The sequence below is a fragment of the Phragmites australis genome, chromosome 13, assembly GCF_958298935.1.
Source record: "Phragmites australis chromosome 13, lpPhrAust1.1, whole genome shotgun sequence".
Classification (NCBI taxonomy): domain Eukaryota; kingdom Viridiplantae; phylum Streptophyta; class Magnoliopsida; order Poales; family Poaceae; genus Phragmites; species Phragmites australis.
The window spans coordinates 17,584,090-17,610,859 of NC_084933.1; the positions used below are offsets into that span (position 1 = coordinate 17,584,090).

Sequence of the window (26,770 nt, forward strand, 5' to 3'; positions counted from 1 at the left end):
GCTTCACAAGGAGCAGTAAAGATCGAACCTTGGTAGGTAATTTCTTCCGCTTGCCGATGCGAAACAACTTCAGCACACAGCAGATTGCTCCAAGAATGATTATACATGCATACCCCTACGAATTCAAGAGAGGAGGAGAGGAGGAGAGGAGAAAAGGATAGAAGAAGACTAGAAGAAGGAACTTACAGCAATGGCCTTGCAGGCGGTATACTTGTTTCCGATGGTGGATGCGGAGGAGCCGGCTGCTGCAAGGATGGTAGCGAGGAGTAGGAGGGTGCTGGATCTGCAGACTGCTCCTCTCGGCTCCATCTCCCGCGATCTCGCGCAGTCGGCAGTCTCGTCTCCCTCCCGCGGTGTTTGGCGACGTGTGGGAGGCCGTCTTCTCCAACCCACCGTCCCACTCACAGGGGCACGGGAGGGCGTTGGGCGAGGCGCGGATGGTGGCGCTCATGGCGCGCACCGCAAGAGACGGAGGAGCGGGCCAACGGGGTTGGGGGAGGAGGCGTGGTGGAGGGGACTTCGGGAGCAGGCTCGGCGGCGGATGGGGATTGGATTGGAGGCGTGAGGCACCGAGCTTTTTTTTATGGGCGACTGGGCCTATTGGGCTGTCTTGAAATGGGCTGTAATCAACTATTTTGGGCGACCCGTGAGTATCCTTGTCTGAAAATTGAAATCCGAATCTAACCCGATCCCGTTTGATACTGGATCTGACAGACCCATTATTGGAAAATGGAACTCGAACGTAGATCCATTAATTGTAAAACTCACGGATACCCGAATCTACGGGTCTAATTGCCATCTCTAAACCATGCAGACCACACATACATACATGCCACCGTGGTTGAACTAGGTTACCAACGAGATTAGCATGAAGGTTTAGCAATCATTAAAGAGGTTTCCTTAATGAATCACATACCTACTACAATAATAGTCCATTGTATCATATATTAATACTCCATGACAAGAGTTATGGAAATTTCTAATTTAAATAAATTAATTATACTTTGACAAAACATTATAATATATATATTTTGATAATTTATTATAACCACTACAAATTTAAAAATGTATATGACTACACTCATAGTTCTTTATAGACGAAATCCGACATCTGGGGCACTGCGACGTAGGCCAAAGCACCTGTTTATGCTATTGCAGCAAATAAGAATGCAGTCTAAGAGCTGGAATCCAACTTCTTCAAAAAAATCCAAAGAGAGGGGCTTAAACCAGAGGTACAACCAGAGCTAGGGTTTCTACTTAGGCTTCGTTTGGCAGAAATTCAGATTCTGAATTTTTTAAGCTGGTCATACCTTGCTAAAAAATCCAGGATCTGAAATTGTGGATGGATTAATGGTATTTAGTTGAGTCATCTAGTTTTTATTTTAGACAAAAAAATAAATGTTTAAACCACTTTATTTTATTATATAAATTTTAGATTCATAATGGATCTCGGATCTGGAGCTGTGCCAAACGGAGCATCAGCAAGCCAAAATCTGGATTCATTGAGTCATGTGAGATTGGTTGCAGCAAGGGCTAACATAGCCCAAGCTAAGGTGCAACACAAAAGAGATAAAAACTATGAATAGGGATGGAAGGCATAGAAAGAAATTGATAGATGTAATCGAAGTCTGTCACAACTGGATAAAAATTAAAGAGTATCTACAGGGGTATAGTGTTAGAACAAAATAAATAAATGAGAGAGAGAGCAAAGAGAAGCAATTTAGATTACCTGTGGGTCCCAGATTTATCCACATACTTCTAATACTTGGGAAAGTTCCTCCCCATCACACCTCAAACAAGGAAACCCACTTGCTCTCGCACCATTGAAATCGATAAAAAGAGAAAGGTCTCCGGACTAAAAGTTTTATATATGTCCATGCTTGAATTATTGTTTCTCTATGTTCTTGAATAGATCATAGCAGGTTTTACAATGGTGACTAGCATGCATGTCTATTATAGTTTGTTTGGTCAATTGAAAAAGGGACAAATGATTAAAAAAATGCGGTTGTACAGTAAGCGTGCTAGAGAGATACACTGCATCTATTTTGTCCTTACAGTAAGCGTGCTAGAGTAGTAAATTCACGTGACCCTAAGCTTCGCGCTTTGATTCCAAAGAAGGTTTGAAACTCCCATCAATACTAGATGATTTATTTATATATACCTGCCGGTATTCATTGATACATCCACAGATGTGTTTGATTAGAGCATGCTCGTATTGGATTAACTAATTAGTAATTTTTTTTGAGTAACTAACTAGCTAGTTAACTGAAGCCGCAAGAAATTAGCATTGTCTCTCTTCGCTTACCGCTTATCCCACACTTCAGGTATTTCCTATAGCAGACGTTGACCAAGTCAGAGACTGGATACTTTCTGTGCTGGAATCAACGAAAGACAAAGTGATATATTTTGATGGTTGGAATGGTTTGGGGGCGGCACCGGTCCTTAGATCCGTATCACAAGTACTTACATCTATGGAAGCCTATCCTCCAAAAAGCTTTGACATAATGATTTTCATAGACTGCTCAGTGTGGGAAAGCCAAAGGGAAATGCAGAGAAAAATTGCGAAGGAGCTAAAACTTGGCCATAAAATCATGGCCATATTTGACGAGCAGGACGAGGAGGATGACTTCAATGGAAAGGACCCCCGCTCTAGGGATTTGATACAAAGTGTCTCAATAGTGATTGAACAAACCCTGGGGTACAGAAGCTTTTCTATGGTTTTTCTTAACGGAAGTGATGATGAGGTTGATGTAAGTAGATTTGGTATTACAACTGAATATCGCGATCACAAAATATTATGGACATTAAAAAAAAAAGGGTACCTAACCATTCATCCCCGCTATTCAGAGCTACGCGACATGCTAAGACATACTGACTTTTATGTTAGCAGTGGAGCAAGGGCGGGTATCAGCTATTCAGAGTTTCACGCACTATTGCGTGAAGAGGCTGCTAGCATGGATGCTTGTACAGATTGTTGTTTGCACGAGTTATTCGTGTATTATAGTTTTCACAACACCACTGGATTTGATAGGGTGGCTCATGCTTCTATGTGCTGGATATGTGATGATCTTGTTCAGGGAGAAAGAGCGAGAGAGATTAGTAAAGCACTACATCCAGAAATAAGTTGGGACTGCGATACATCTCTGCTTGATGATGTGTTTGAAAAGTTCAAGGAAGATCCAGAGAGTCCGTTTTTGGTAGTTAAAGATGATGGCATCTTTGAAAAGAGACCTTACCGTTGGATTTCCATTACTACCTCGAAGAATATGATATTACAGGAGGACATGCAAACTATACTGGAAAGGGCGTCATCTTTATTCATAGCATTTGAAATGTCTAATAACCAGCCAGGATTGCCAAATGGATTGTTCAAGCACTGCAGCAACTTTAGCGTGCTAATTCTATCTTGTTGTGCCTTTAGTTTTACATCACCTCCTTTCCGCCACTGCCACACAGTAAGATTCCTTGCATTGGACCACTGCAGAGACGACAACACAAGTGAAGGAGAGGATTGTATGGGGTGGACATGTCTGCATAGCGTGCGGGTGCTTGATATTCGCTACACAGATTGGGATGAGATCTTATATGAAGAAAAGATGGATCTCATGGCTAACCTCAGGGAGCTAAATATGGAGGGAGTTTGGTGCTGGCAGCACACAAGTCAATTGCAAAGAAGACTACCTTACCTTCAGAGGCTCAGAATAACCAAGCCTATGCATCATGCTGAAGCATCGTCAACAGCCATCAACGACTTATTCATGGACAAGACAAATCTAGAAATACTTGATTTGTCTGGCAACAGCGACATGGAGAGTCTACCAGCAAGCCTATCAAAGGCGAGCAAGCTTCAGGTGCTTGTTCTTGATGGTTGCGATGGGCTAGAAAAAGTTGCCATGCCTGACAAGCTCCCTTCATCCTTAAGGTCATTCAGCTTTGATGGCTACGGACCAGCGTCCCATTGGACATCTACTATTGAGCTACCTCTAGAAAGTTCCCGTCCGAAGCCTCCTTCCGATGCAAGTAAGAAGAATGTCAAAACCAGTGAGATATCCCTACAAGGATGCTCGCAATTGGAGAAATTGTTCTTGCGTGGGCTGCCCAATCTCGTGGAGCTGGACCTCTCCGGAACCCCAATAAAGATACTTGATTTTGTAACTATGATGGTGGATGTCCCCAAGCTCAAGCGACTCTTTCTATTGGGCTGTCAACACCTTCGTGCAATAAGATGGGACTCAATGCACGAGATAGAGTTGATATGCATAGACACACGACCTTGGAAGACAGTTGGATGTACTCGGCCACCCCTGGCCAAGCATAAACCCTTCAAGTTGCAGGTGCATGCTATTCTTGGAGACGCGAGGCTTGTTAGGTCCTTGTGTCCTCTGTTACAAACTCAAGGAGGCCGTCCAGATGATGTCTGTTTCAATATCCACATAGTATCTTCAAATGTGTATACTGAATTTGTTCAACTCGAAGAAACCAGCAAAGAGGAGATGGTTGGACCCACTAATCAACGCCACCTTGCTCTAGCAGGCAAGTACGGCGATGTCCTTACGGAGGTCGTTGGTGATGCCCTGATCCCGATGCAGGCCTTCCCGCTGCCCCCAACTCAACAGTTTGATCGCCATGTCGAGATTGGTGATGGGAACCTCGGCAGGGAGCACGAGCTGGACGCATATTATGGTACTGATAATTTACGTGCTGTGATGGAACGGCATGTCCAATCGCTGCATGTGCACGATGTCTTGACCAGAGCTAGCATGCGTGCACAAGATTGGTATAGCCTCAGGTGGTGCCGCGTGGAGAGGTGCCACAACATGGAAACCGTCTTCATCCCTTGTGCCAACTCCTCTCTCTCCAAGCTGGAGACCTTATGGGCATCGGACCTCACAATGGCCCTCTGCATTTGGAGCAAAGAGCCGTGGCGTTATAAAAGTTCTTCCTTCGAAAATCTGCAGCACCTGCATCTGCGCTCCTGCCCAAGGCTCCAGTTTGTGCTGCCCCTGTGCCAGGCCTCATTCCCCAACTTGGTGACCCTCCACATCATCCACTGCGGTGACCTCATGCACATCTTCGCACTAGACAAGTACTACGTTGCATCCAGAACCATCCGCCGCGTACAGTTCCCGAAGCTGACCACTATCCACCTGCATAACCTGCCGAAGCTGCAGCAGATCTGCGAGGGGAAGATGATGCTCGCGCCCGCGCTCGAGACCATCAGGATCAGGGGCAGCTTCGGCCTGCGCCGGCTGCCGGCCTTGGAGGGCCGCGGGCCAGGCGCGAGGAGGCCGACGGTGGAGCTAGAGAAGGACGTGTGGGACGCGCTGGAGTGGGACGGGCCGGCCGCCGGCCACCACCCCGACCTCTTCGAGCCGCCGGTGCACTCGCGTTTCTACAAGAGGCGCCTGCTCAGGGGCACCGTCCTCAGGTACGTGCATTCCGTATGAAACAATCCATCCACCCATCCATCTTTGGTAGTTCTGCTACTGATCGCATGTGTTCTTGTAAATTGTAAGCCTGCTAACTTATTTGCTCACCATTTGCTGGCTAGGTGAATCCTAAATTGTGCATCTGCTGCGACGAGGGATCGAGAGGCATGTTCGACATCTGAGATGGATCGGACGTTGCCACTCATTGATGCTGCGGTTCGTTTTGTGTCGTGTGCCTGCGTGGCTGCCAGCCGGAGCTAGCTTCTGGGTTGCTTGCCGGCACAGCTTCTGCCTTCTGGTGAGTTTGTTGTGCTTACACGGGCCTGTGTTGATGGCCGGGTTGGCCTGCGCATGCTGTGTGTTTTGGAATAAAAATTCGGCCTGGTTTGTGCCTGCACGCGTGTTGCGCGCGCTCAGATCCGGCCGATGTGTCTGGCTTGCGGTTGAATTTGAAGCGGAGGGAATCAGCAGCTGAGTGTGCCTGCGACCTGCCTGCCCACCTGCTGCATGTGTGTTTGTGTGTGTGTGTGTTTGATTTGTGTGGCTTGACGAGTGTCTACAATGCTGTCGGAGACGGAGTAGCCGATAAGCGGCAGCTGAAGTTTGATGAACCACGAGACAGCTGGTTGTGTGCCTGATGCCGGCTGTTGTGATTTGTGAACCATTAAGCTACGATATATGAAGTTTGTGGTGTGTGATTTATTCTTGCACTTGGGAAAAGTGGTTGAGGTATTGCATTGCCGACAGTGATTACTAAGTGCTATTAAGGGTATGTTTATTTGAGTGGTGGCTTTTACGTTTTTGCTGGAAGTTGAATTTTTCTGAAAGTTGGCTTCTGATTTTTACTTTTGCATGTGGGCTTTTACGAGAAATTTTTAGGTTCTTAACACACCAAAAATGAGAAAAATTACTCGCAGCTAGCTTCTTAGCTTTTAGTTCATTTTATCAAAAAAAAAAAACTGTTTTTCAAAAACTAGTTTTTCATAATCCTATTTGTTTTAGCTTTTGACTACCAACCAAATGCTAAAACAAACCGAGCCTAAGAATTAAGCTTGTGCTTTCACCCTGAAGCTCCTGATTGCCAGTGCCATCGCACAGAGGAATTCTGAGTTTTGCATTTGCTTGAATTCGTATACAGTTTTAATTTTGTTTTCATGTGTCTGAACCTGGTGGAATCCTTTGCCGGAAAAAGTCTGCGTCGTCTGAACCTATATACCTACTGTGAGCTGGAACATAAGTTTCAAGTTTCTTTGCACTCAGTACACCATTTGTATCTAGTTGATTGCTGAATAATCAGCGAGTAATAATAAGCGAAATACGCTTGCTCCCTACATTTCACTCTGAATGTTGGTTTTTGCGACATGTTTAGGTGTTCCATGATTCCATCCAATATCCTTTGGTGCAGTGGTGGAGTTGTTTAGGTTGTATGACTCCAACCATAATAGTTCAAATTCTGATGCCTACATTTTAAAGACAAAACGTCTGTGTGCATCCCTAATTGATACAAAGACTGATCCGTTATCTAAAAAAATAAGTTAGACTTGAGACATAAACCGCTAGTCATAGCTACGTATGTTATTCCCGAACTTCAGTGTGGCGCCTCACCACAATTCTACGCAATGGCACCTCTTCTGTATGCCGCTAGATTTGGAATAGTCCTTGTAGACGAGCTCGTCCATGCCGAATTGCAAGAGAGGTACGTATTCAGAACTGCTGGAAGCCAGGAAACAGCCTCAGAAATGTAAGCTGGACCTTGCTGCAATCGTGGTCATAAAAAACACTTCGATCCTCGAACGACTTACTTTGCTTAACTAGAATCTGACAGTGAAGAATGGAACTTTCTAAGATGACTGCGGCAAAACAGTAGAGAATAAGTAGTTGGTCATAAACACTTCACGGGAAAAGAACAATTGGTCATAAACAACTCAGTAATTAAAGAACAACTAGTCGTGAACCCGTGCTAGGCATCTGCCAATTTGTGATTTATAGTGCTAATACTTAGATTATTAAAACATTGTACTTCAATCGAAACTATTATAAATTAGCACAGAAATTACGTACTCTGTGAAAAAATTATAATTTGTAGAATTAGTCAAATTCAAGGAATTAGATCAGTTTTAACATGTTTGTGACATCTGCTATCCTTTCAATCCAGTCTGTTACAACTTTGTCCTACTGAACGAATGTATTTGATCTATTTCTTTTTTGAACTATGGCAATGTGACAATATCATGTTTTCATAAATTTATTATTTGAGTGTATCCTTAATCGTAATCTTTAAGAAATTTGTACCGCAAAATCACAAACTATTAGACCTTATTATACAAATTAAATTTCTATATTTGTAGTAGTCTATAAGACACTGAATCATTATCTTTTCCAAAGATTCATTTTTACGGATTTCTAATTCTTCATCTTTATTAATAGTAATGGTAACAGACATCTATGTATACTTATGGTTGGCATGACACCTTTTTCTATATTTTAATGCAATTTTTAAAAAATATAAGTAGATATTCAAATTCAAATCAGTTCTATAGCTAAATTTGACATGGGGTCATTTTCTGGAATTTGCAGTATTGTAGATCTATTGCTATTTGATGTTTAAAATTTGTTCAAACCATTAAGAATAGTGGTTTAACCTATACGGATGGCTTTATGTTTTCTTTTTTGGGGTTTTTTTTTCTTTTTTCCAATTACTGTGGAACTTTATACACTTTCATCAAGGTTTAACATGAGTGCTCTTAGAGTACTCTCCAATTAAAATTAACTCTGTTATTTGTTACTCGTCATTTAGGATATTAACATAGTTTCCAATACACATGTTTGACCATTAAGTTTTATAGTTATTCTTAGCAAAAAGTGTAATTAATATATATATATAATTATATGAAAGTATTTTTCATGTGTTAAATCCTAGTCTATCTATTCAAGAATGAATGCGTATTCTGTTTCAAAAAGTTGAACTTTTTAAGTTTTGATTGATAATTAGTTAAATTATATGCATGTTTACTATGCAAAATTTGTTTTAATAGATTTATATTTTAAAGTACTTTAAATGTGATATTGATTTTATAGCAATTGATAACATATTATAAGAGAAATTAACAATCAAAGATTAATTTTGATGACTTTTCCAAATAAAATACGCTTTACATTTTTGAACCATGTTAGTAACGATTTTGCGTGTATTAGTGACCAAGGTTTTTAAAGATTGGCTGCATGTATTTTAAAACGACACCTATTTTAAAATGAAGAGAGGATATGTATGGATTTTGGATGGAATTTATTTATGTATTTATATTATATATATATAATACTAATATCATATAACATATTTCCTCCGGTTTTAAATACTTGACGCTTTGACCAAGATTCGGTCAAACTTTTAAAATTTTGACTGTCAATAGCTTTTAAAATATTTAGTTTGGAAACATAAAAATCATACGTGTAGATTTGTCTTGAAAAATAATTATATTATATTATATTTTTATTAGATATTATAACTATATTTTGCAAGCTATTGACGGTCAAAATTTAAAAATTTAACTAGCTCTTGATCAAAACAAAGTATTTAAAACCGGAGGGAGTATTACATGGTTCTATCCATTGTTGATATAGCATCGTGCAATCTGTTTTCTCTCAAAATAAAATTTAAGTTGAATCGGAGGCAATCTGGCTATATACAGCAATGCCATATTCGGATAGGACCTAACCAAGTATTAATTTATTGGACTCGACTAAAAATATACATACATGTTACAGTAGTTTAGTATGTACACCCCTCACTATCTTAAAAAATACGCAGCAATCGGGGCTCAACCAAATCCGTGTTCTGCTCTCCCCTCTCTGTTGCTGACAGGTGGTCCATCTTTCCCTCCTGCCCCCGCAGCCGCCCAACCGCGCTCCACGCACACCACCTGCTCCCGCTCAGATCCCCCCTGACCCCTCACGCCCCCGCTTCCTCTCCTCTCCTCCTGCACGCCGCTCGCTCCCCGTGCGCCGTCGCCCGCAGTTTGCTCCAGCCTCCTCAAGCCACCCGCCTCTTGCGCCGATCATGTGCGTGCAGCGTTCCTCCCCTCATCTACGTCTCTCGCATCGCACCACCACCGCCACCACGCCGTCCTTCCCCATCAGAACCAGCGTTCCTCCTCCTCCTGTTGCCCTCCTTGCTGCACCGGCCCTCCTCGATCGTCCCTCTCCCCGTCGGCCGCCGGATCCGAGCGGCCATGCCGGTCACCGATCTACTAGGTGGGCCTTGCCCCAAGTTTCTCACGTCCGCTTCGCCGCGTCGACCCCGATCCCCCTAATCACGCTATTCCTTCGCCTCTCGATCTCGACGAGCCAGCCATTGACGTGCTTCAGCTGCGGGAGCATCTGGGCGGCGCCAGCTCGCCCCTTTCCTCCACGCCTCCTCCCCTCTACCATCCAGGCAACGCGGACATCGTCGTCGGTGCCGCTGCGGCCGCTGCAGTACCCAGGCCCGTCCTCGGCTTCTCCTTCGCAGGGGACATCCACCACTTTGGCGACGGGGACGACCTCGTAGCCGTGGGCCCGTGGCTACAGCCGCCGCCGGATTCGCGGACTCGTCGATGACGACCACGGCCAGCGGCGAGGAGACCATGGCTAGGACCGGCTTGAGGTTGTAGAGGCCGAAGGCAGAGAAATCGGAGGTGAGCACGGCGCTCACCCACGACGTAGCTCGGCCGCGACGACGACGGCCTCCTCGTCAGTGCCGGAGGCCGCCGTTCCGGCGTTGCTGGCCGTCGAGCGGTCCGGCGAGGCCGCATAGGCGGCAGGCTTGTGGAGCGTGTCGGTGATCACCGTGGTGGGGGAAAGCGCGGCGTGGAGGGCGACGAACTACTCGACGGCTGGCTGCGGGTTCTGCTCCTCTGCCGTGGAGCTCACCTCAGCGTACGAGCTGCTCCTGCTAACACAATACAGGCAAGGTCAGTAACCTAAATTACGGACAAAAATGTATGTTGTACTATAGTTCTTGTTTTCCCAGTCAATGCGAGATTGAATTGGCTGTTGGCTGATGATATTTTGGTGGTTTTTCTGGGAAAGGATTCGGCGACATTTGAGTCGGCGTTGGACTGGCTGTGCGTTGCCCGGTCACAACGAATAATGAATTGTTATCTTTGGGTCTTCCAATTAGTGTCTCGCTGTTGTTCTATATAACATGCATATTTTGCTAGCTTGGTACTATTAACTTGACAAGTTGATCATAAAATTGGCTTGAAAGAATAATGCTATCTCTCTGGAAGATAAAAAAAAAACTGAACTAAATATGGAGGTAGGATTACTTTTTCTGAATTGTTTTCTTATTGCTGCGATGTACATGTGTTTCCTTTACTGTTTCATTGCCCTGACTGAAATTGGCTTCTATCAATATATGCATATTTCTGAATTGTTTGAGTGACGCTCATGCATGGGAATGCCCAAATTTTTGTGTTGTGCCTGCGAATGTTGGACTGGTAGCAGATTGGTTGATTATATGGAGCTTTTACGATGTTAAACAAATACAGTTTCTTAATGTGGACCGCAATTATTTCCCCTCCCTGCCTATAATTCTGCCTTCCATGCTTGTTGATATCATTTTTTTTGGTTGGCTGTTTTTGGGTTGCCACAGAAAACTTGAACATCATATTTATATATGTCCCGAGGAATTTTCTGATTTACTTCTGGACAGGGTATTCTAATATTAGCTACCAACTCTGATTTGTTTTCTTCGCCAAAGCTTATTAATCGTTTGTGAGCATACTTAGAATTTTCTTTTGAACTTTTGTATGTCAATATAGAAAGTCTTCCCTTCCGGTATTTATAAAGATATGAATCTAGATTGTCAAATAATGTTTTTCATTGATTTCTATTGGAAGTTGATTCATAATTTTGGTTGTGGAAGTATTTACATCTAAATTTCTAACTTTCATCAGGCTAATTATGCTAATGGCGACACATGTGATGTGAAAAATATTCTGTCCCCGTTGCAATGCACGGACACATAAATTTTCATTGGCTTCTCCACTTTGTCTTTGGTCGATGGCCTCTCCATGGTCGCCTATTGGATCTGCCTGCTCGGCGAGTGGATGAGGGTCTTTGGGGCACCAGCGCTGTTGTCCAATCCTCGTGGCGATGATTGCGTTTGTTCCCTCGACAAGCTCCTAAAGCACGATGAGAAGGTCGCACATGCATGACCTTTTGTTTTAGAGGACTTTTACAGTACACCTAAATGAGTGCATACCGTCTATTTTCTTCATCTGGTGGCTTAGATTAGTCCAATAATACTCTATCGCCCATCAGTATCATGGGTATCATTAAAGAGTATCATGGGTATCATAAGGGCAGGATTGGGAAAAAAACTATGATAAACTTGTAAATTATATGTTTAATTAGGAAAGATCAAAATGTTAGTTTATTCTTCGGATAAGCTTTCACTTATTCTGTTCATTTCATTTATTAGGGTTTCCACCCTCCGTCGGTCAGTCAATGACGTAATTACCCCTAAGGGTATCAAGATAATTACAATAATACCTACTAAAATGGACGGTTGGATCACAACAATGATACTCTCCATCATCTAATATCATGGTGTACTGTAAAGGTTCTCTTGTTTTATTGATGACTCATGACCTTTGGTTTTATCCTTGCAAATGATCCGGAATGAGGGGGAAGGGGGAGAATCAGGATTAGTATTAGATGAAGTGTTACTTAGATTCTCCACGTGACATATGATCTAGATATGCATGCCAACATGCCATGATCATCGAATTCACAATTGCAAATTGTAGTGCGATGAATTATATTATGTATATCTTTGAATTGACCCTGAGAAGCAAGGGAATAAGTTCTGTAGAATCGCCCCAACTGGAACCATAAATTTCCCCGGTAGCTTGGCAATTATCTATTCATTTTGTGTTTATTTTTACTGCCAAGACAAATTTGTTTGACATGGAGTAGCCTCTGTTCCCATCAGGTTAATGCAATCGGGGTAGTGCAAAGGTAGCGTGTTGCCATCCTTGAGACCAAGCTAGAAGTTAACTTTGCGAGGGTTGCCATCAGGTTAAGCTAGAAGTTAACTCTTCTACATCTAAATTTGTAACTGTCGCTAGGAAAATTATACAGGACAACGGTCACATGATATATGCTAGTCGACTTCTTCTCTTGTCTCCGGACGCGCCGATAGTAAACAGAGGATGTGGTAATGACAGTAAACAAAAAGTTTCAGATCGAGGAGGACCCAAAGGTTTGATTCTATGCTTTGACAGTATGTACATTTTACCATGCCATGATGAACCATGGAAGACTTATTTTGTACTTACATCAATTTTAATCTTGTTTGAACAGAGTACAAATGTTAATAATTCTCATCTTGTGAAATTCTTGGCTTAGAAAGAGTCATATATGTGTGCTTTCCTATATATAGTAGAACTAAGAACCCAAGCTTTCCTGGGAGTGACGATGCAATTGCTACTTAAGGCTGAATGATATTTGATGCTTGCACTTCACTGCCTGTAGGTACGTGCTGTGCCCAAACCACTCATAAGTTGTGGACTCGAAATAGAAATAAAAGTGAGTATAAGACCTATGGTATCATCGATAATATCCATTTCAATGCACGGGCGTTGAAGCAATGAAAAATTGACAGAATTAATAGAGGCCGCATAGGCTCCCAATAACAATTTTCTTAATAAATGGTAGATCAGTGTTAGCTTCAAGTATTGCCTTTACTTTAGCACGGTTGTGCTGAATGTTAGCTTCTATTTTGTAATGGTTGCCTTAGATGGAGGTTCTCAATATTGGCTTCAATTACTATTTATATTTTGTAGTGAGGTAATGTTGCGCTATACAATAGGGAAAGCATATTTTGTTGAAGCATATGCCCTTCATGATGGAGTTGATATTTCCACCGATTGGTTGTGCGATGTTATTTTGCATTAGCTTTACTCAATCAACTATATTATCTCGTGAGTTTTTTGACTCCCGTTGCAACACACGAGCACTTAACTAGTTTAATTTAAGTTGGTATGAACCTACCTCCCATTTCTATTTTTGAGATATTTAACGTCCATTTTTTCAACATTCTTTTTTATATCGGACCATGCTAACGTTGTGAACGATCCATCGGTGCTAAAAATGTGGAAAATCTAAATGAAATTTAGTCTCAATACTCCAATTTGCATCAAGAAATGATAGGCAAATCATCAAAATAACATGAACAATTTTGAATAAATTCAAAAGCAAATCATCAGCGAACGCTTTCTTAGACCACTATGTTTCATATTTTATAGTAAAACATTTGTGGGGAGCAAAATTGTGTAAAAATCAAATCTAAGAAAAGAAATCGTTGAAAAGTTGGAGAGCAAATTGTTGTCCATCTGCAAGCAAACCAACACAATTTGGAAAAGCAAGTTGTTGTATACATATGAGCACTTTTGTATAATTTGTGAGCAAGTTTTCTAAATCAAAAATTAGTGAGCAAAATCACTAAAAAACTAGAAGCATTTTGTTGCATTTTCCTAGACACATCTACACAATTCGGTAGGTAATTTGGAAACTCACCCCTTCATGCCCTGTCAATCAAGTCCTGCCGACCAACACCATACCTGGCCTGGCTGCACCATCGAGCTTGTGTGCTCTCCTCAGTTCGATGGCGTGGATCCTAATATGATACCACCATGCTCGCCTAGGTCATTCCCTCCTTGACCCCTTGCAGATGATCTTGATTTGGGTAGCGGCTCGATCTCATGTTCGGCGACATGGAGCCAACAATCTGCCGCTGTCGAGGAGCTGATTCCAAGCGGAGGAGCTCAATCCCAATGGCAAGGAGCTGATTCCAAGCGGAGGAGCTCAGATCTGACGAGAAGAAATCCCCATCTAATATGTGGGGATGGATAGGAGGGAGGGAGAGGAACGAGAGGAGAGCATCTGTGGAGGGATCTGCGAGAGCAAGCGAGCAGGCAGATGCGCTAGATTCTAATGTAAAGTGTGGTGCAGTGGGACCATATGGGCTGGTGACTCTGCGTGATTAACGCCCGTATGGGCGTAAATTAGTTTTTACCTAATTTATTAGCATACATATCTTTTCTTCCGTTGGATATTTGAACTGGCCTCCTTATGTTTCTCCCATTGGATATTCGGATGTGACTTAACCTGGTACTGTATTCATGGAAACTCATGCTTCATGCCATCAATGAAAATTTATATGCACGTGCTACAAGGACTTAGCTATTTGTTGGCCTGGCTAGAACCGGACATGCAGGCATGAGTCCAATACGTTCATGGCTTCATGTTTTATCTGCTTCTTGCCAGCCGTGTAGTTTTCAAACTCTATTTGCATTGTAGCGTGCATATGGCCTAAACGTGAGAAATCATGGAGATCGCATATAGAGGAGGCATAGTGGGAAGATCTTTTGATCTGAACCATTATAATTCGGTCCCGCAATGGATTTACGGCAAGATGGTTTTCTTTTTCTCTGATTAATATGGTAATTTCTTAAGAGTCTATGATTAGTATAGGTATAGATAGATAGATTATCAATCGGCATCTCATTTTACCAGATAAATCAGTCTTTAGGGCATTAGAGGCATAAGAAAATGTGAAAAAAAAAAGGAATATTTAATAGGCATAGCCTTCCTAAACTGCTCCTCAGTGCGCGTAAGACCAGCTTGAAGTCTCAGCCACCTCCCCTCCGGCTGAGTCCGCATCTCTACATGTCGCTATCTATCTGTAGCCACTCTCGTTAGTGTGTTGGCCTAATACCTCTGTACCGCTCCCATATTCACACTGGCTAGCACGCTATGCTCAGGTGGGTTGATTTGAAATAGGCCCAATAGAGAACCGGCCCAATTGAAAATGGGTTGGAGTTGAGTGGCAATTGAAATAAAAAGCCCTGTAAGGCATTTTGCGGATAAACACTTATACTTGTGAGGGTTCAGAATTTTTGCAGAAGGGCACTTGGGGAACTTAGAATTTGGCAATAGATATTCCAATAGAAATTAAACATTCTAGTAGAAATTCCATGTAGATTAGATGTTGCGTAATTATGAACTTGAAGTTTCATGATCCAAATTTATTTTAAGTATATGGTATGAGTAATTGGATCAAATTGGTGAAGAATAAAAGAACCTAGATAGTACTCCCTCCGTCCATCTTTATAAGGCGTATTTTGACTTGAAAACGTCAAACTTTGTAAACTTTGACTAACAATTAGTCAAACTATATGTATGTTTAGAGTACAAAGGTTGCATCAATAGATTCGTATTTCAAAATATTTTTAATACGATGCTAATTTTGTAGCAATTAATAACATATCATAAAAGAAATTGATGGTCAAAATACACTCTCGAAAACTTTTTCAAGTCAAAATACACCTTCTAGAGATGGACGGAGGGAGTATAATAATTTTGTAGACTCAAGGACCGTTGATTTGGGCCACTTAGAAGCTTTATATAATAATTAGATGAATGTGCATCTAGACCCCTATGTGGGTTTTGATGATTGACGATAAACGATTAAGGGACTAATGTATTCAATGAGAGTATTTGAATAGGTGAAAGCCATATTGATATAAGCGACATGACGTTGGTGACCCTTAAAAATTGAAGAAAGAAGACGGCGAACAGTTTTACTCTTTAAAGTACTCTATTGGTTTTGAAATTGAGTATAGGACCACCGTACTATTATGCGGGGCGTAACACAGTAGGTTGGTCATGAACTTAGTGTGCAAAAAGATCTACACTCAGTTTAGAGTGCGATACAAAGTTCACACATGGTCACCGAGTCGAAGCTTTCTCTGTCAAGTTGGAAGTTCCGACATAGATATCGGATGTTCCAATGTGGTCGGATAGTCTAAAATTTCATAATATAGAGTTCTTGGGTTGGAATTTGTTTTAACATCGGATGTTCTGATGTTTTCATCAGAAGGCCTGATGTGGATTGGAACCTCTAATTTTCTTAACCATAGGGTTCTCGGTCTTGAATTAAAATCTAACATCAGAAGTTCTGATGGTTGGATCAGATATTCCGATTAGGGTCGGTTTCTAAATAATTCTTGGATTGGATGTTCCGATCTATTTACATCAGATGTTCCGATGTGTTATTTTTATCAGGTTTGGATTGGAAAATGAAGTTCAAATCTATCATTTTGAATAGATTGGATGTTCTGATTGTGAGGATCGAAACTTCCGATGTAGGCTGAAAATATGTTCAACTGCTAGTTCTCAGTAGTACACAAGTAGACTACAAGAAGACTGCCTTACCTTCAAAGGCTCCGAATAACCAAACCTTCACATCCGGCAGAGACATTAACTGATAGTAGCAACTCATTTATAGATAATACAAAGCTGAAAATACTTGATTTGTCTGGCAACAAGGACATGAAAACATACCAACAAGCTTACCAATGGTGAGGAGCCTTGAGGTGCTTATTCTTGATGGCTGTGATGGGCTAGAGAATGTTGTTGTGCCTGGCAGGCTTCCCTCCTCAATAAGATCATTTAGCTTTGATGGATAAAAGCCAGACATCATCTTTTAAGCTACCTCTAGAAAGTTCTCAGCCAAAGCCTCAGTCTGATGAAGATAATAGGGATATCAAAACCTCCCTACAAGACTGCACGCAGTTAGAGAATTTGTTTGTGCGTGGATGCCCAATCTTGTGGAGTCAGACCTCTCAAGAAGTGCTGCTATCAATGTACTTGACCTCGAAACTATGGTAGTAAATGTCCTAAGACTCAAGCGGCTCTTTCTGCTAGGTTGTGAGCACCTTCGTACAATAAAATGAGGCTCCGATTATTCAACGAGATAGCTACAGCTTTGCTATGCATAGACACACACCTGGGAGGGCACCTGAATTTACTCGACCGTCCCTTGCTCAGCATAACTCTTTCCGTTTGTAGTTGCATGCTGTTATTGCGGATGCGATGCTCGCTAGGTCCTTGTGGCTGTTTATTTTAATATATCCACGCCACCTCTTCAACGAGTAATGTGGCTGCAGGCATCTAGCGGAATTTCGGATACTGAACAAATTTCGATCTCAATAAACAAATTGCATCACATTCATATGCAAATCTTAATCACTGGACACCTAGAATCAGAAGGTTGCAGAATTCATCCCCTTCTCTTCTGAAAAATGAACTGATACAGCACCTCTCGATATACAGATACAATGTCGCTGAAGTAAAGGTTGTTCCACTCGAAGGCAAATTTGGGATATACGCAGAACACAATTTTCCATCCCATAGGCCATCATCGCGCCAAACAAAGCTTCCCAGGTTAAAAAAAAAAAAACTTAAAAAGGAAAGGTATAACCCAATAGTTATCCGTAGAGAAAAACAATAGCCTCTAAGAGGCACAAAATTGGTGATTGTCTCATTGTAAGTAAGTATACTTATTACCTAGCCAATAAGAACATATGCAAAGAGAATGTGCACCCACAATACCTTCCCAAAAGAAGAGCAACATTGGCAAGTGTCTATTTTACAACTTCTTGTTTTGGAGAGCTTTCAGCCACTTTTTCACCCATTTGAGCATCGTTTGACTCTATGCTAGTGGCCTCAGCTCTTTTCATTGCGATTTCTCTTTGCATTTTTATTTGCTCTTGCATAACTTTTGCCATCTCCTTCATTTGCTTTTCTTCTTTCTCCAACTGCATATCTGTCATGATCTTAGCATTCTTGTCAATTGGTTTGAAATATTCATCAATAGCAGTTTCCTGAAAATTACAATGGAAATCAAGTTAGCAAGTTATTGCAAAATGCAAATGGATGGGCATATTACAGGAAGCATCAGTCTTATTGCCATTTGCTAGCATTCCCATGAAACTGCACCAGAAACCTGAATCAAATAATCAATCTATTTGGGCTTTTCAGAATATATTCAACATGTTTCGCATTAATCAAGCATGTAATTGCATTGTTTTCCGCATGCCAACAGCGTGATGATCAATCTTTGTCCACTTGTCTCTCACTGCTGTACATTTGTTCAGAAACTAATAGTTTTTGCAAAATGCAGTATACATTTCCCAGGCAAGCATTGACTATAAATTTTTTGTGGCATAAACTTACAGCTTCTTCAAGATGCTGATTGAGAGCTTGCATCTGCTGAACCACTTGACGAACCTCTGATAAGATAACTTGTTCTGGTTGTTTCTGCAGCTCTTCCTTCCTAGCTTGGGCCTGAATGAATGATAGTAAATTCAAAGAGATTAAACTGGTTTACCGATATGTGAGGACTGAGGGATTTGTAATTTCTATGCTAAAATTAGAAGTGAGCACAGCACTTGGCCATACCGGATATTTGCTAGATGGGAAAGCAAGCTTTTTTGTACCTTCAACAAACAATTTAACCCTTTCCTCTCTTACCTCTCTCACAGAACAGCTCAATCTCTTACCCATACCTAATTAGTATGCTCTAGAATACCACTTTCCTTCCATTGCAAGTGAAATAGTTTTGAAACTGATTTGCATAACATAAAGGTGTTGCTAATAGGTAACATTCTAACCACAGTATCATACATAGCAATATTTCTTCACGTAATGGTATATTATCATTGGTATGAAGAGACTAAGCAACTCACATATTTGTCCGCTCAATATTTATGTTGCTAAAATGCCAACATAAGTAACAGTAACAACACGAATAATCTGAGAACCGTGATACATTAAACCTCACTACAAGACAGTCCAAGCGGACAGGTGGTAAAATACATGCATCACCATGGCAATTAATGAGTTAAACCACTAAATAATCCAAATATTTTCCATATTCAGGACATGGTAATAAAAAAGTGTTCAAGAGTTGATGCAAATGAAAAAAAAAGGTGTGAAGAATACTCATTGTTCAAAGAGCATCATTGCACAAAATAAAGGAGATCGTCAGTCAAACCACGCTTTATAACACGGAGCATTTCGACTTTAGACCAGTGCAATCTGCAAGATACTCCATTGTAACAGCATGACCAAAGAGAAAACCACATGATTTCCCTATAAAAGTACATCGTATAACAACAAATGTGTTGGAAGTTAACGGGCTGGGTTACCTCTACCACATCATGAAGCTACACTAGAGAGTATTTTGCAGAATTCTGCGTAAGAGTAACTAACTCTGTCAACTAAAGATCAATTATCATGTAGGGAAGATATGGCAATAACAATCATTTCTAAATGGATGTGATGTAACAATCAGTTATCCTCGACAGTGATAATTAAATAAAGGTTGGAATACATGGGGTACCTCTTTCGATCAATCATTTTGACCAAAAAGCAGATTTTGGAAGCAAACACATGTAGCTACTATTTCCCCACACGAGCAATCAATAAAAAACCGTGATGGCAGTGTATTGCGGGTTTCAGTTTCACACTAAATTAGCAAAGTGAAATTTTAAACAATAAACACAACACTATTTTCTGTAATATTAAGGTGTTTTCATCCACAACCATGCAAATCAGCTAAACGAGAAGGTCACATCTTCACCTGAACAGCAAATGGAAATTCCACCACGGAACCTCCACTGAAAGCAAGACAAAAGTACATATGTGGTTAACTTTATCCTATTTCCAACAAGAGAAGACAACTAGAAGATTTATCATGCCAGACTTAGAAGGCTAAATTTGTTACGTTTACAAGCAAATGTTGGTTCTACACAATTAAATAGGACAGTGGGTACTACTACATTATCCTTGAAATTTCGTGGCGAAAATACTTGCCATCTCGAGGCGCTTCTGCAACTGCAGCCTGTACGATCGGATCCTCCTCTCCTCGTAGCCGGACATCACCCGCACCACGAACCACGCCTTCCTCCCGAACTGCACCAGCTTATCCATCCCTCCGTGAACGGGAGCTCGCGTTCGGCACGCCCAGCACCTCGGGTAGATCGATCTTGCGCGCTAGGAAGAAGAGCCTATTAAATCCATGGATGGATAGATTCGATTAGATAAGCAGGTTACTACGCAGCAAACAAACCCGCGAATAACTGAATGGAGAGAAGGAAAGAATTGGATTTAACGAACGAACTCTTAGAACAATCCTCCCAGGCAGGATAGGGTTACTTACCAAGAAATGGAGAAACCGATCCAAGTCCAAACGGATCTCCACTCCACGCCGGTGCAGTCCCAGCGGAGGGCGGGGAAGAGGAGGAGGTGGGAAGCGTCTCGACAGAGAAGATTACGGCTGGATGGGGCCTGGCTGGTTGTGTCCCGTCGCCGGCGCCCGGCGATGAGGTCGCCGTTGATTGCACAACAAATTGTGGCGGGCCCGGCGGCGGTAGAACAGGGTGAAACCCCAAGTCCGTTCTGCAACTTTCCGGTTCTACCCCTATACACCAAGCAGAATAGTGATGAAAGGAGGGGTTTTGATGTCCTAAACAAAATCATTACGTTCTCCAGATTTCCATCAAATCGGCCGGTTCAGCCGGTCATTCCAATCCGAGTGCAAAACCGGCTTCTGAAGGTAAACCATACCGTCCGATACCATTAAAGATTTGTGTAATATTTGTATTTATCTTCATAAGTCTATTTAAAAATCTATATGTATCAGAACCACTAGACAGTCCTAAATACCTTCTAAAAAGAAGACAATCGATCTACTACTTTGATGAAACTCACAAAAAGAGGAGTGTTAGTACCTCACCACACCACCCACATGTGACGCACGACACCTTAAGGCTTTTCACCTCCTAGCGGCGGCTGACTCCAAGGCTATAAATAGAAGTCTTCCCTCTACGTTTTCGTCATTCAAAAATCTAAGTCGAGTGTCAATCTCAATGAAACGTCTTCATCTTTAACATTAGTTATCTAGATTAGTTTAGACGATCTAATTAGCCTGTGAGATTCTAATTAGATCGTGGTTCAGAGCCAGATCTGTCGCCATCAAGATATGCAGAGGTAGATCCACCGAGGGCTAAGGGCTTCAGCCCCCTACCCTCCGGGAACACTTGAGAGCCCCTCCTCCCCTACAATTTTTGGGTATAGAAGAGAAAGAAAAAGAGAAGAGGTGGAGGAGGGGGGATGAAGAAAAAGAGAAAAAAGAGGAGATGAAGGAGAAGGATGAAGAAATTGTGCCCCTCTAAATCTTGGCTCTAGATCCGCAAATGAAGATATACCATGATGGTGATTGTATATTATACTTTATGAAATATTATTAAACTTTTATATCGAAGATCTACAATCTTGTATTCACATTTGGTCCTGATTATCATTCGTGTTCTTTATCCGTCGTCTATAACGTGTTCAAACAACTAGCTGGTAAATGTAATCGTGGTGATTAGATTGATTAGTAAAAATAGCATGGCAATTAAGGTATGAGCTGAGCTAGATATATCATGGCCACACACTGATCACTCTCAAGCTCGTATTTAGCTAAAAGCTACGAGCTAGATTAAACTTCTTAAGTGTCACCCTAGGAGGGACACCGCCATGGCTGATTAAGGCATTAATCAAAGGGAATTAACGGATTTAAATAGGGTGATCATATGTAATACTTTGATATTTTTATAATATGAATCATAACTATTTGCTACCAAGATGATACTTAATGTTTATCTAATTAAAGTTTGGATATCTATCTGTTCTTTGTTCTTTAGTTGTTTATACCTATTCAACCATCAATAACTACAACCTCATATGCAATTGATTCCATGAATAAAATTAGTTTGATAATTTAAAGTAAAATCCTGAATAGTTTGCTTTCTGATCTTTGTGGATACGATAATCTTAGAATACTCTGTATGAAAAGCTATAATTGATTCGTGTGCTTGCGGTATTTATATTGTGCATGTAACTAGCATGAACAACCGCTAAGAAGCTTGGTCAGACCACTGGAACTGAGTTTTGTGTCTCATTTGAGTTGTTTCTTTCAAGTGTGTGCTTTTGATTTGCATCAAAGCTTTCATAGCATGGATCGTAGGGTCAATAGTTCCTATATAAACATGTGATCTTGTCCAAAGTTAGAAGAGATGTGTGTTGGGTGAAAATTTGGAAAGGTTATCCAATTCGCGAGAAATTTGATAAGGCGCCTTTTCACCCCCCCCCCCCCTCTAGTCGCCTTGTTAGTCCATCAATATGCAATCTATTATTTGTCATTGTCTCCAATTCGTGTACCAGTCTGGGTATAAAATGACTCGTTTGCCCCTCTTGTCCCTCATGCAGTCATACCTCCACTGCCGCACCTCTTTGGAGATCAAGGCGCACTCGTTGCTCCTCCTCCGCACGGACAGCCCATGCTCCTCCCCCGTTGCCTGGCACTTTGCTCATCACCCGCCACCGCCACTCGTCATCCCATGCAGGCCCACAATGTTGCTCAGACCCACCCCGCTCCACCGACTATTTCCTCATCTTACTTGGCACTCGCCGCCTAGTTGTCTCTTGTCCATCACATCAAGCTGGAAGGCAGAGGGCCGCAATAGTGGCAATGGGCCGGGTGGGGTTCTACGACGATGATGGTTGTGTCACGGTTTGATGCTTGAGATCCTCAAACATGCGTAGGCTGACAAGAGCACAAACCAAAGCTAGAGAAGACAATGGGTGAGAGAAGGAAGAAAAAAGGGCAAATTGTCCATAGTGGCATGAAATTGTGGAATTCACAAACCCGGTGGTAGAAGAAGAATTGCACTCGTATTTAATGACAACTAGCAAGGTGGTACACGCTAATAGTGTAGCTAGTCTCACTATAATATTTTGTCGTAGTAACATTTTATTAAAAATTAGTCTTTTAGCTTTTTTTTATGAGGTTAGTGTCACTTAGTTACAAAATAAATAAAATTAGAAGAAGAGGTAAAAATTATGTTAGTGAAAGATAAAATTATTTATAAATCAAACTTATACTCGAATCGTGTACATATATTAGTTCGATTCATATATATTTTGATCAAGTACCAAAATAATGCATCAGGTATAGGCAGCCTAATTAAAATCAGAATAGGTTTATCTTTCCTGCGTGTTGTGCCTTGCTTACTGCCTGCTTGATGCGACAACCTTTAGCTACACAGTGCTTCTTAATCTATTATCTTAGTAATAATTTTGAATTGTTTTCATTATTTTTATTATGAATTTTAGCTATTGATTAATTGTATTTTACATCGACTCTTTATTTAGGTATTTTATTTTTATAATAATTTGATTTTTTAAGACTATATTTGATATTGATCCTTCTTTTTTCTATTGTAACCCTAATTTCAATTATTATTTATTTTTTTATTTGTACTCTTTAGCTAGATATTTTGTTTTCCAAACCATACATAAATCAAATTGCTAATTTTTTATAATTTTAAAATTTAAATTTAGCTATTTATTAATCGTATTTGATATGAACTCTTCGGTTTTTTAATTTAACAATTTATTTATTGTATTTTACATGGACTCTTTGATTAAATCTAGATCTTTAGACGTTCGTAACAATGAGTGGTCTAGAATATTTTCTTTATCAGATTAATGTGTTAATTTTGTGGGCTTGAGAGCAAATGTGGTGACTCCCTTTCCTTTCAAATAATAATATAACTAGCAAGGTGGCCCACGTTAATAGCGTGGCTAGCCTTGTTGCAATATTTTGTCACGATAATCTTTGATTAAAAATTAGTCTCTTTAGCTTTTTTATGAGGTTGGTGTCATTTAGTTAAAAAAACGTATAAAATTAGAAGAAGATATAAAAAAAATATGTGTTGGAGCAACAGATGGTCTTGCCCTAGCAAATACGGCGAGAGTTTCTTCTAAGGAGGAGACTTAAACTTGGAGATAAAGTTTGAGAGGAAGGAACACCACGAATATATTGATCGTAAAGATGTGGACTGGGCTAGGGGGAGTATCATAGGAAAACTTTGTGATTATGCTTCTCCATGCTGTGTTGAGCCTGTCCTCCTGCTCAGACAAACATGGTCCCTTATTTATAGAGTTGGGCGTAGCTTAGTGTGCAAGTTACCGCTATGTGTAAAATATCTAGGATAAGGTTGAGTTACATGACCTTATCCTGAATAGCTACTTTTTACCCTGCATAGGAGATAGATATCTATCATGATAATTGTTGGGGGTGCCGGTACCCAAAGGGGTGAGCCGATCGCCAATTGTGGCCCGACACGGTGATGTCAAGGGTGTCAGGATAACCACCATTGTAATGGGGTGTCGGGACGGCGCCCACTAGCTTAGTTAATTAATGCTAATCACTTCCTTGCAGGCAAATGATGACCGGTGTTCCTCTCCTGACAGATCTTTCTTGGGGCCTGATGGCCCACCCCGTAGCCTTCGGGAAGTCTGCCCGAGCCCCGGAGATGTGGGCTCCAGGGGGAGGCGTGGCTCCGGGGGATGGAGGCTTCGGGAGGTATGGCTCTGGGAGATGGAGGCTTCGGGAGGCATGGCTTCGAGAGGTAGTTACTCCGAAGTCTGAAAGTTAGAAAGCAGCCTTCGGGTGGTGTGGGCCCATGGGCATAGGCCAGCGAAGCCATGGGATTGTCGGGGGTCCTTAACAACGACCCTCAATATTATGCTAGTAGAAGAGAAAAAAAAATTATGCTCTAAACTTGTACCTGAATTGTATATATGTATTGATTCGATTCATATATGTTTTGATCAACATCCAAATCGTACATCAAGTGTAGATAGATCAACCAAAATTAGAAAATGTTTGACTTGTCTGTGTGTTTTGACTTGTCTACTATCTGCTTTATGTGATAACCTTGAGCTACACGATTCTTCTTAATATATTATATTAGTAAGATTTTTTGAAATGTTTTCATTCTTTTTTATTATAGATTTTAGCTATTGATTAATTGTATTTTACATTGACTCTTTATTTAGGTATTTGATTTTTTTTCTAAGATTATTTTCAATACAGATCATTCTTTTTTATTCTAATCCTAATTTTAATTATTATTATTCTTTATTTTATTTGGACTCTTTATTTAGATATTTTGCTTTCCAATCCGTGTAGACATCGAACTGCTAATTTTTTATATCTTTTAATTCTGAAATTATCTAATTATTAATCGTATTTGATAAGGACTCTTTAGTTAAATATAGACCGTTGGATATTTATAAAAATGAGTGGTCTAGATTTTTTTAGATTAATGTGGTAATTTTGTGAGTTTGAGAGCGAATATAGTGGTTTATTTTTCTCCTAAAATATTAAGATAATAGAGATAGATGATAGATTGGGTGGCAAATAAATAAATGACCCAGATAGCAAGCTCATTGGAAGGCCATATGACGAAACCAAAGTGCACGTGGCACTTGGGTGGTCGGAGCCAGTCGTCACACGAGATCAATGGACCCGATTGCTTTGCATGCAACCACATTTAGTTTTCAGGAAACCGAAATCTCGCAAGTCCGTTTAGTTATTGCCCGTAGCTATTTTTGTTTAGTGACATGCATATTCGCCACAATTTACGTTACATGCCAACCAAATTGCATTGTCCGCAACAGATGGTCCATCCTGTTGACCATGGACTGGTTCATGCACTCTTCCATTTAGGAGAAATTAGGAGAAATTGCACCTCCGATGAGTACGGTCCGCTACTCAGATTCAGGCGACGGTGAAAAAAGAAAAAAGATTCAGGCAACGGTTCTCTCATATGAGCCAAGCACACTGTATCGGGGGGTCAACAAAATCTGAATTCCACAGGCAGGACTGACCTGATACAAGATCTGTCTCCCTTTCGCAACACGACGATGAGTGGTTAATTTGCAGGGTCTGCGTGCACTTTGCCTTTGCCCACTCTTACCATCACCGGCCGCCAGGCTCCTCTGTCTGGCGCAGGCACGACCGATTTGCTGATGCATCCTCACCGTGCCGTCCGAAGACTACACACAAGTCTAAAGCCGACCGAGTCCTCTGGATCGCTTGCGGAGCCACGTGAGTCGATCAGCCATCCTCCTCGACAACACCGACTGCCCTGCCATTGCATCGCCGCAAACGGCCATCCGTCTGCTGCACAATCTTTTAACGTACACAGCACTTGACTGAAGAGCTGGAGCGCCGGTGTACTACTACTACTAAACTAGTACAAGAGGCAGACGGAAAGGGCGATGGAGGCCATATGCAACGATGCAGGGCAAAAGGCGCGGCCGGGTGCGCATGCGTGCGTGAGAGTGCGCCATGCCAGGCCGGCCTGTGGCGTGGGAATCTCCCAAGGAAAGTCCACACCGAGGAGGTCAACTCATACGCCACCTGCACCGTCGTGCACTTGGCGAGAGCCCGCCCGCGTCACCGTCACCGACGCGCGCCCGCCCGCGTCCGCCGATCCAAGCCAGGGGGCCCTCCGGAGCTGGGAACCAACACGCATGGGCTAGCGTCTGCTGCGTCGCGTGCTGATGCGCGTTCCCGTTCCGGTCAAAGATGCGCTGTGGGGGAGCCAGGG

General features: G+C 41.7%; 2 protein-coding genes and 1 long non-coding RNA gene across 5 annotated transcripts; 2 read left to right on the forward strand and 1 right to left on the reverse strand.

Annotated features, from left to right (window-relative positions):
• Positions 1-2,206: 2,206 nt before the first annotated feature.
• Positions 2,207-6,192, forward strand: LOC133889475 (uncharacterized). Its single transcript, XM_062329983.1, has 3 exons — positions 2,207-2,212; positions 2,325-5,428; positions 5,552-6,192. Exons 1-3 carry the CDS (start codon positions 2,207-2,209, stop codon positions 5,553-5,555), a joined length of 3,114 nt encoding a protein of 1,037 aa, XP_062185967.1. The 3' UTR covers positions 5,556-6,192.
• Positions 6,193-9,275: 3,083 nt separating this feature from the next.
• LOC133889750 (uncharacterized) lies at positions 9,276-14,649 on the forward strand. Of its 2 annotated transcripts, XR_009903929.1 has the most exons (4): positions 9,277-10,378; positions 11,366-11,611; positions 12,406-12,675; positions 14,146-14,649. It is a non-coding gene; the product is annotated as an uncharacterized LOC133889750 (long non-coding RNA). The 2 variants fall into 2 exon arrangements; XR_009903928.1 differs by having other exon boundaries at positions 9,276-10,378; positions 11,366-12,675.
• A 3,062-nt stretch (positions 14,650-17,711) lies between these two features.
• Positions 17,712-20,753, reverse strand: LOC133888722 (uncharacterized). 2 transcript variants are annotated; one of them, XM_062329062.1, is made up of 4 exons: positions 20,482-20,753; positions 20,136-20,315; positions 18,495-18,605; positions 17,712-18,142 (listed from the first exon to the last, which is right to left on the reverse strand). In XM_062329062.1, exons 2-4 carry the CDS (start codon positions 20,250-20,252, stop codon positions 17,903-17,905), a joined length of 468 nt encoding a protein of 155 aa, XP_062185046.1. In that variant the 5' UTR covers positions 20,253-20,315; positions 20,482-20,753; the 3' UTR covers positions 17,712-17,902. The 2 variants fall into 2 exon arrangements, with proteins under 2 accessions (XP_062185046.1, XP_062185045.1); XM_062329061.1 differs by having other exon boundaries at positions 20,136-20,329; positions 20,482-20,752.
• Positions 20,754-26,770: the final 6,017 nt, after the last annotated feature.

Coding starts and splice junctions, on each gene's coding strand:
- LOC133888722 (XM_062329062.1), bottom strand. CDS start 20,252: ATGGATAAGCTGGTGCAGTTCGGGAGGAAGGCGTGGTTCGTGGTGCGG. Junction 18,606..20,135: donor TGCAGAAGCGCCTCGAGATG/GCAAGTATTTTC, acceptor TCATTCATTCAG/GCCCAAGCTAGGAAGGAAGA. Junction 18,143..18,494: donor ATCAGCATCTTGAAGAAGCT/GTAAGTTTATGC, acceptor TGTAATTTTCAG/GAAACTGCTATTGATGAATA.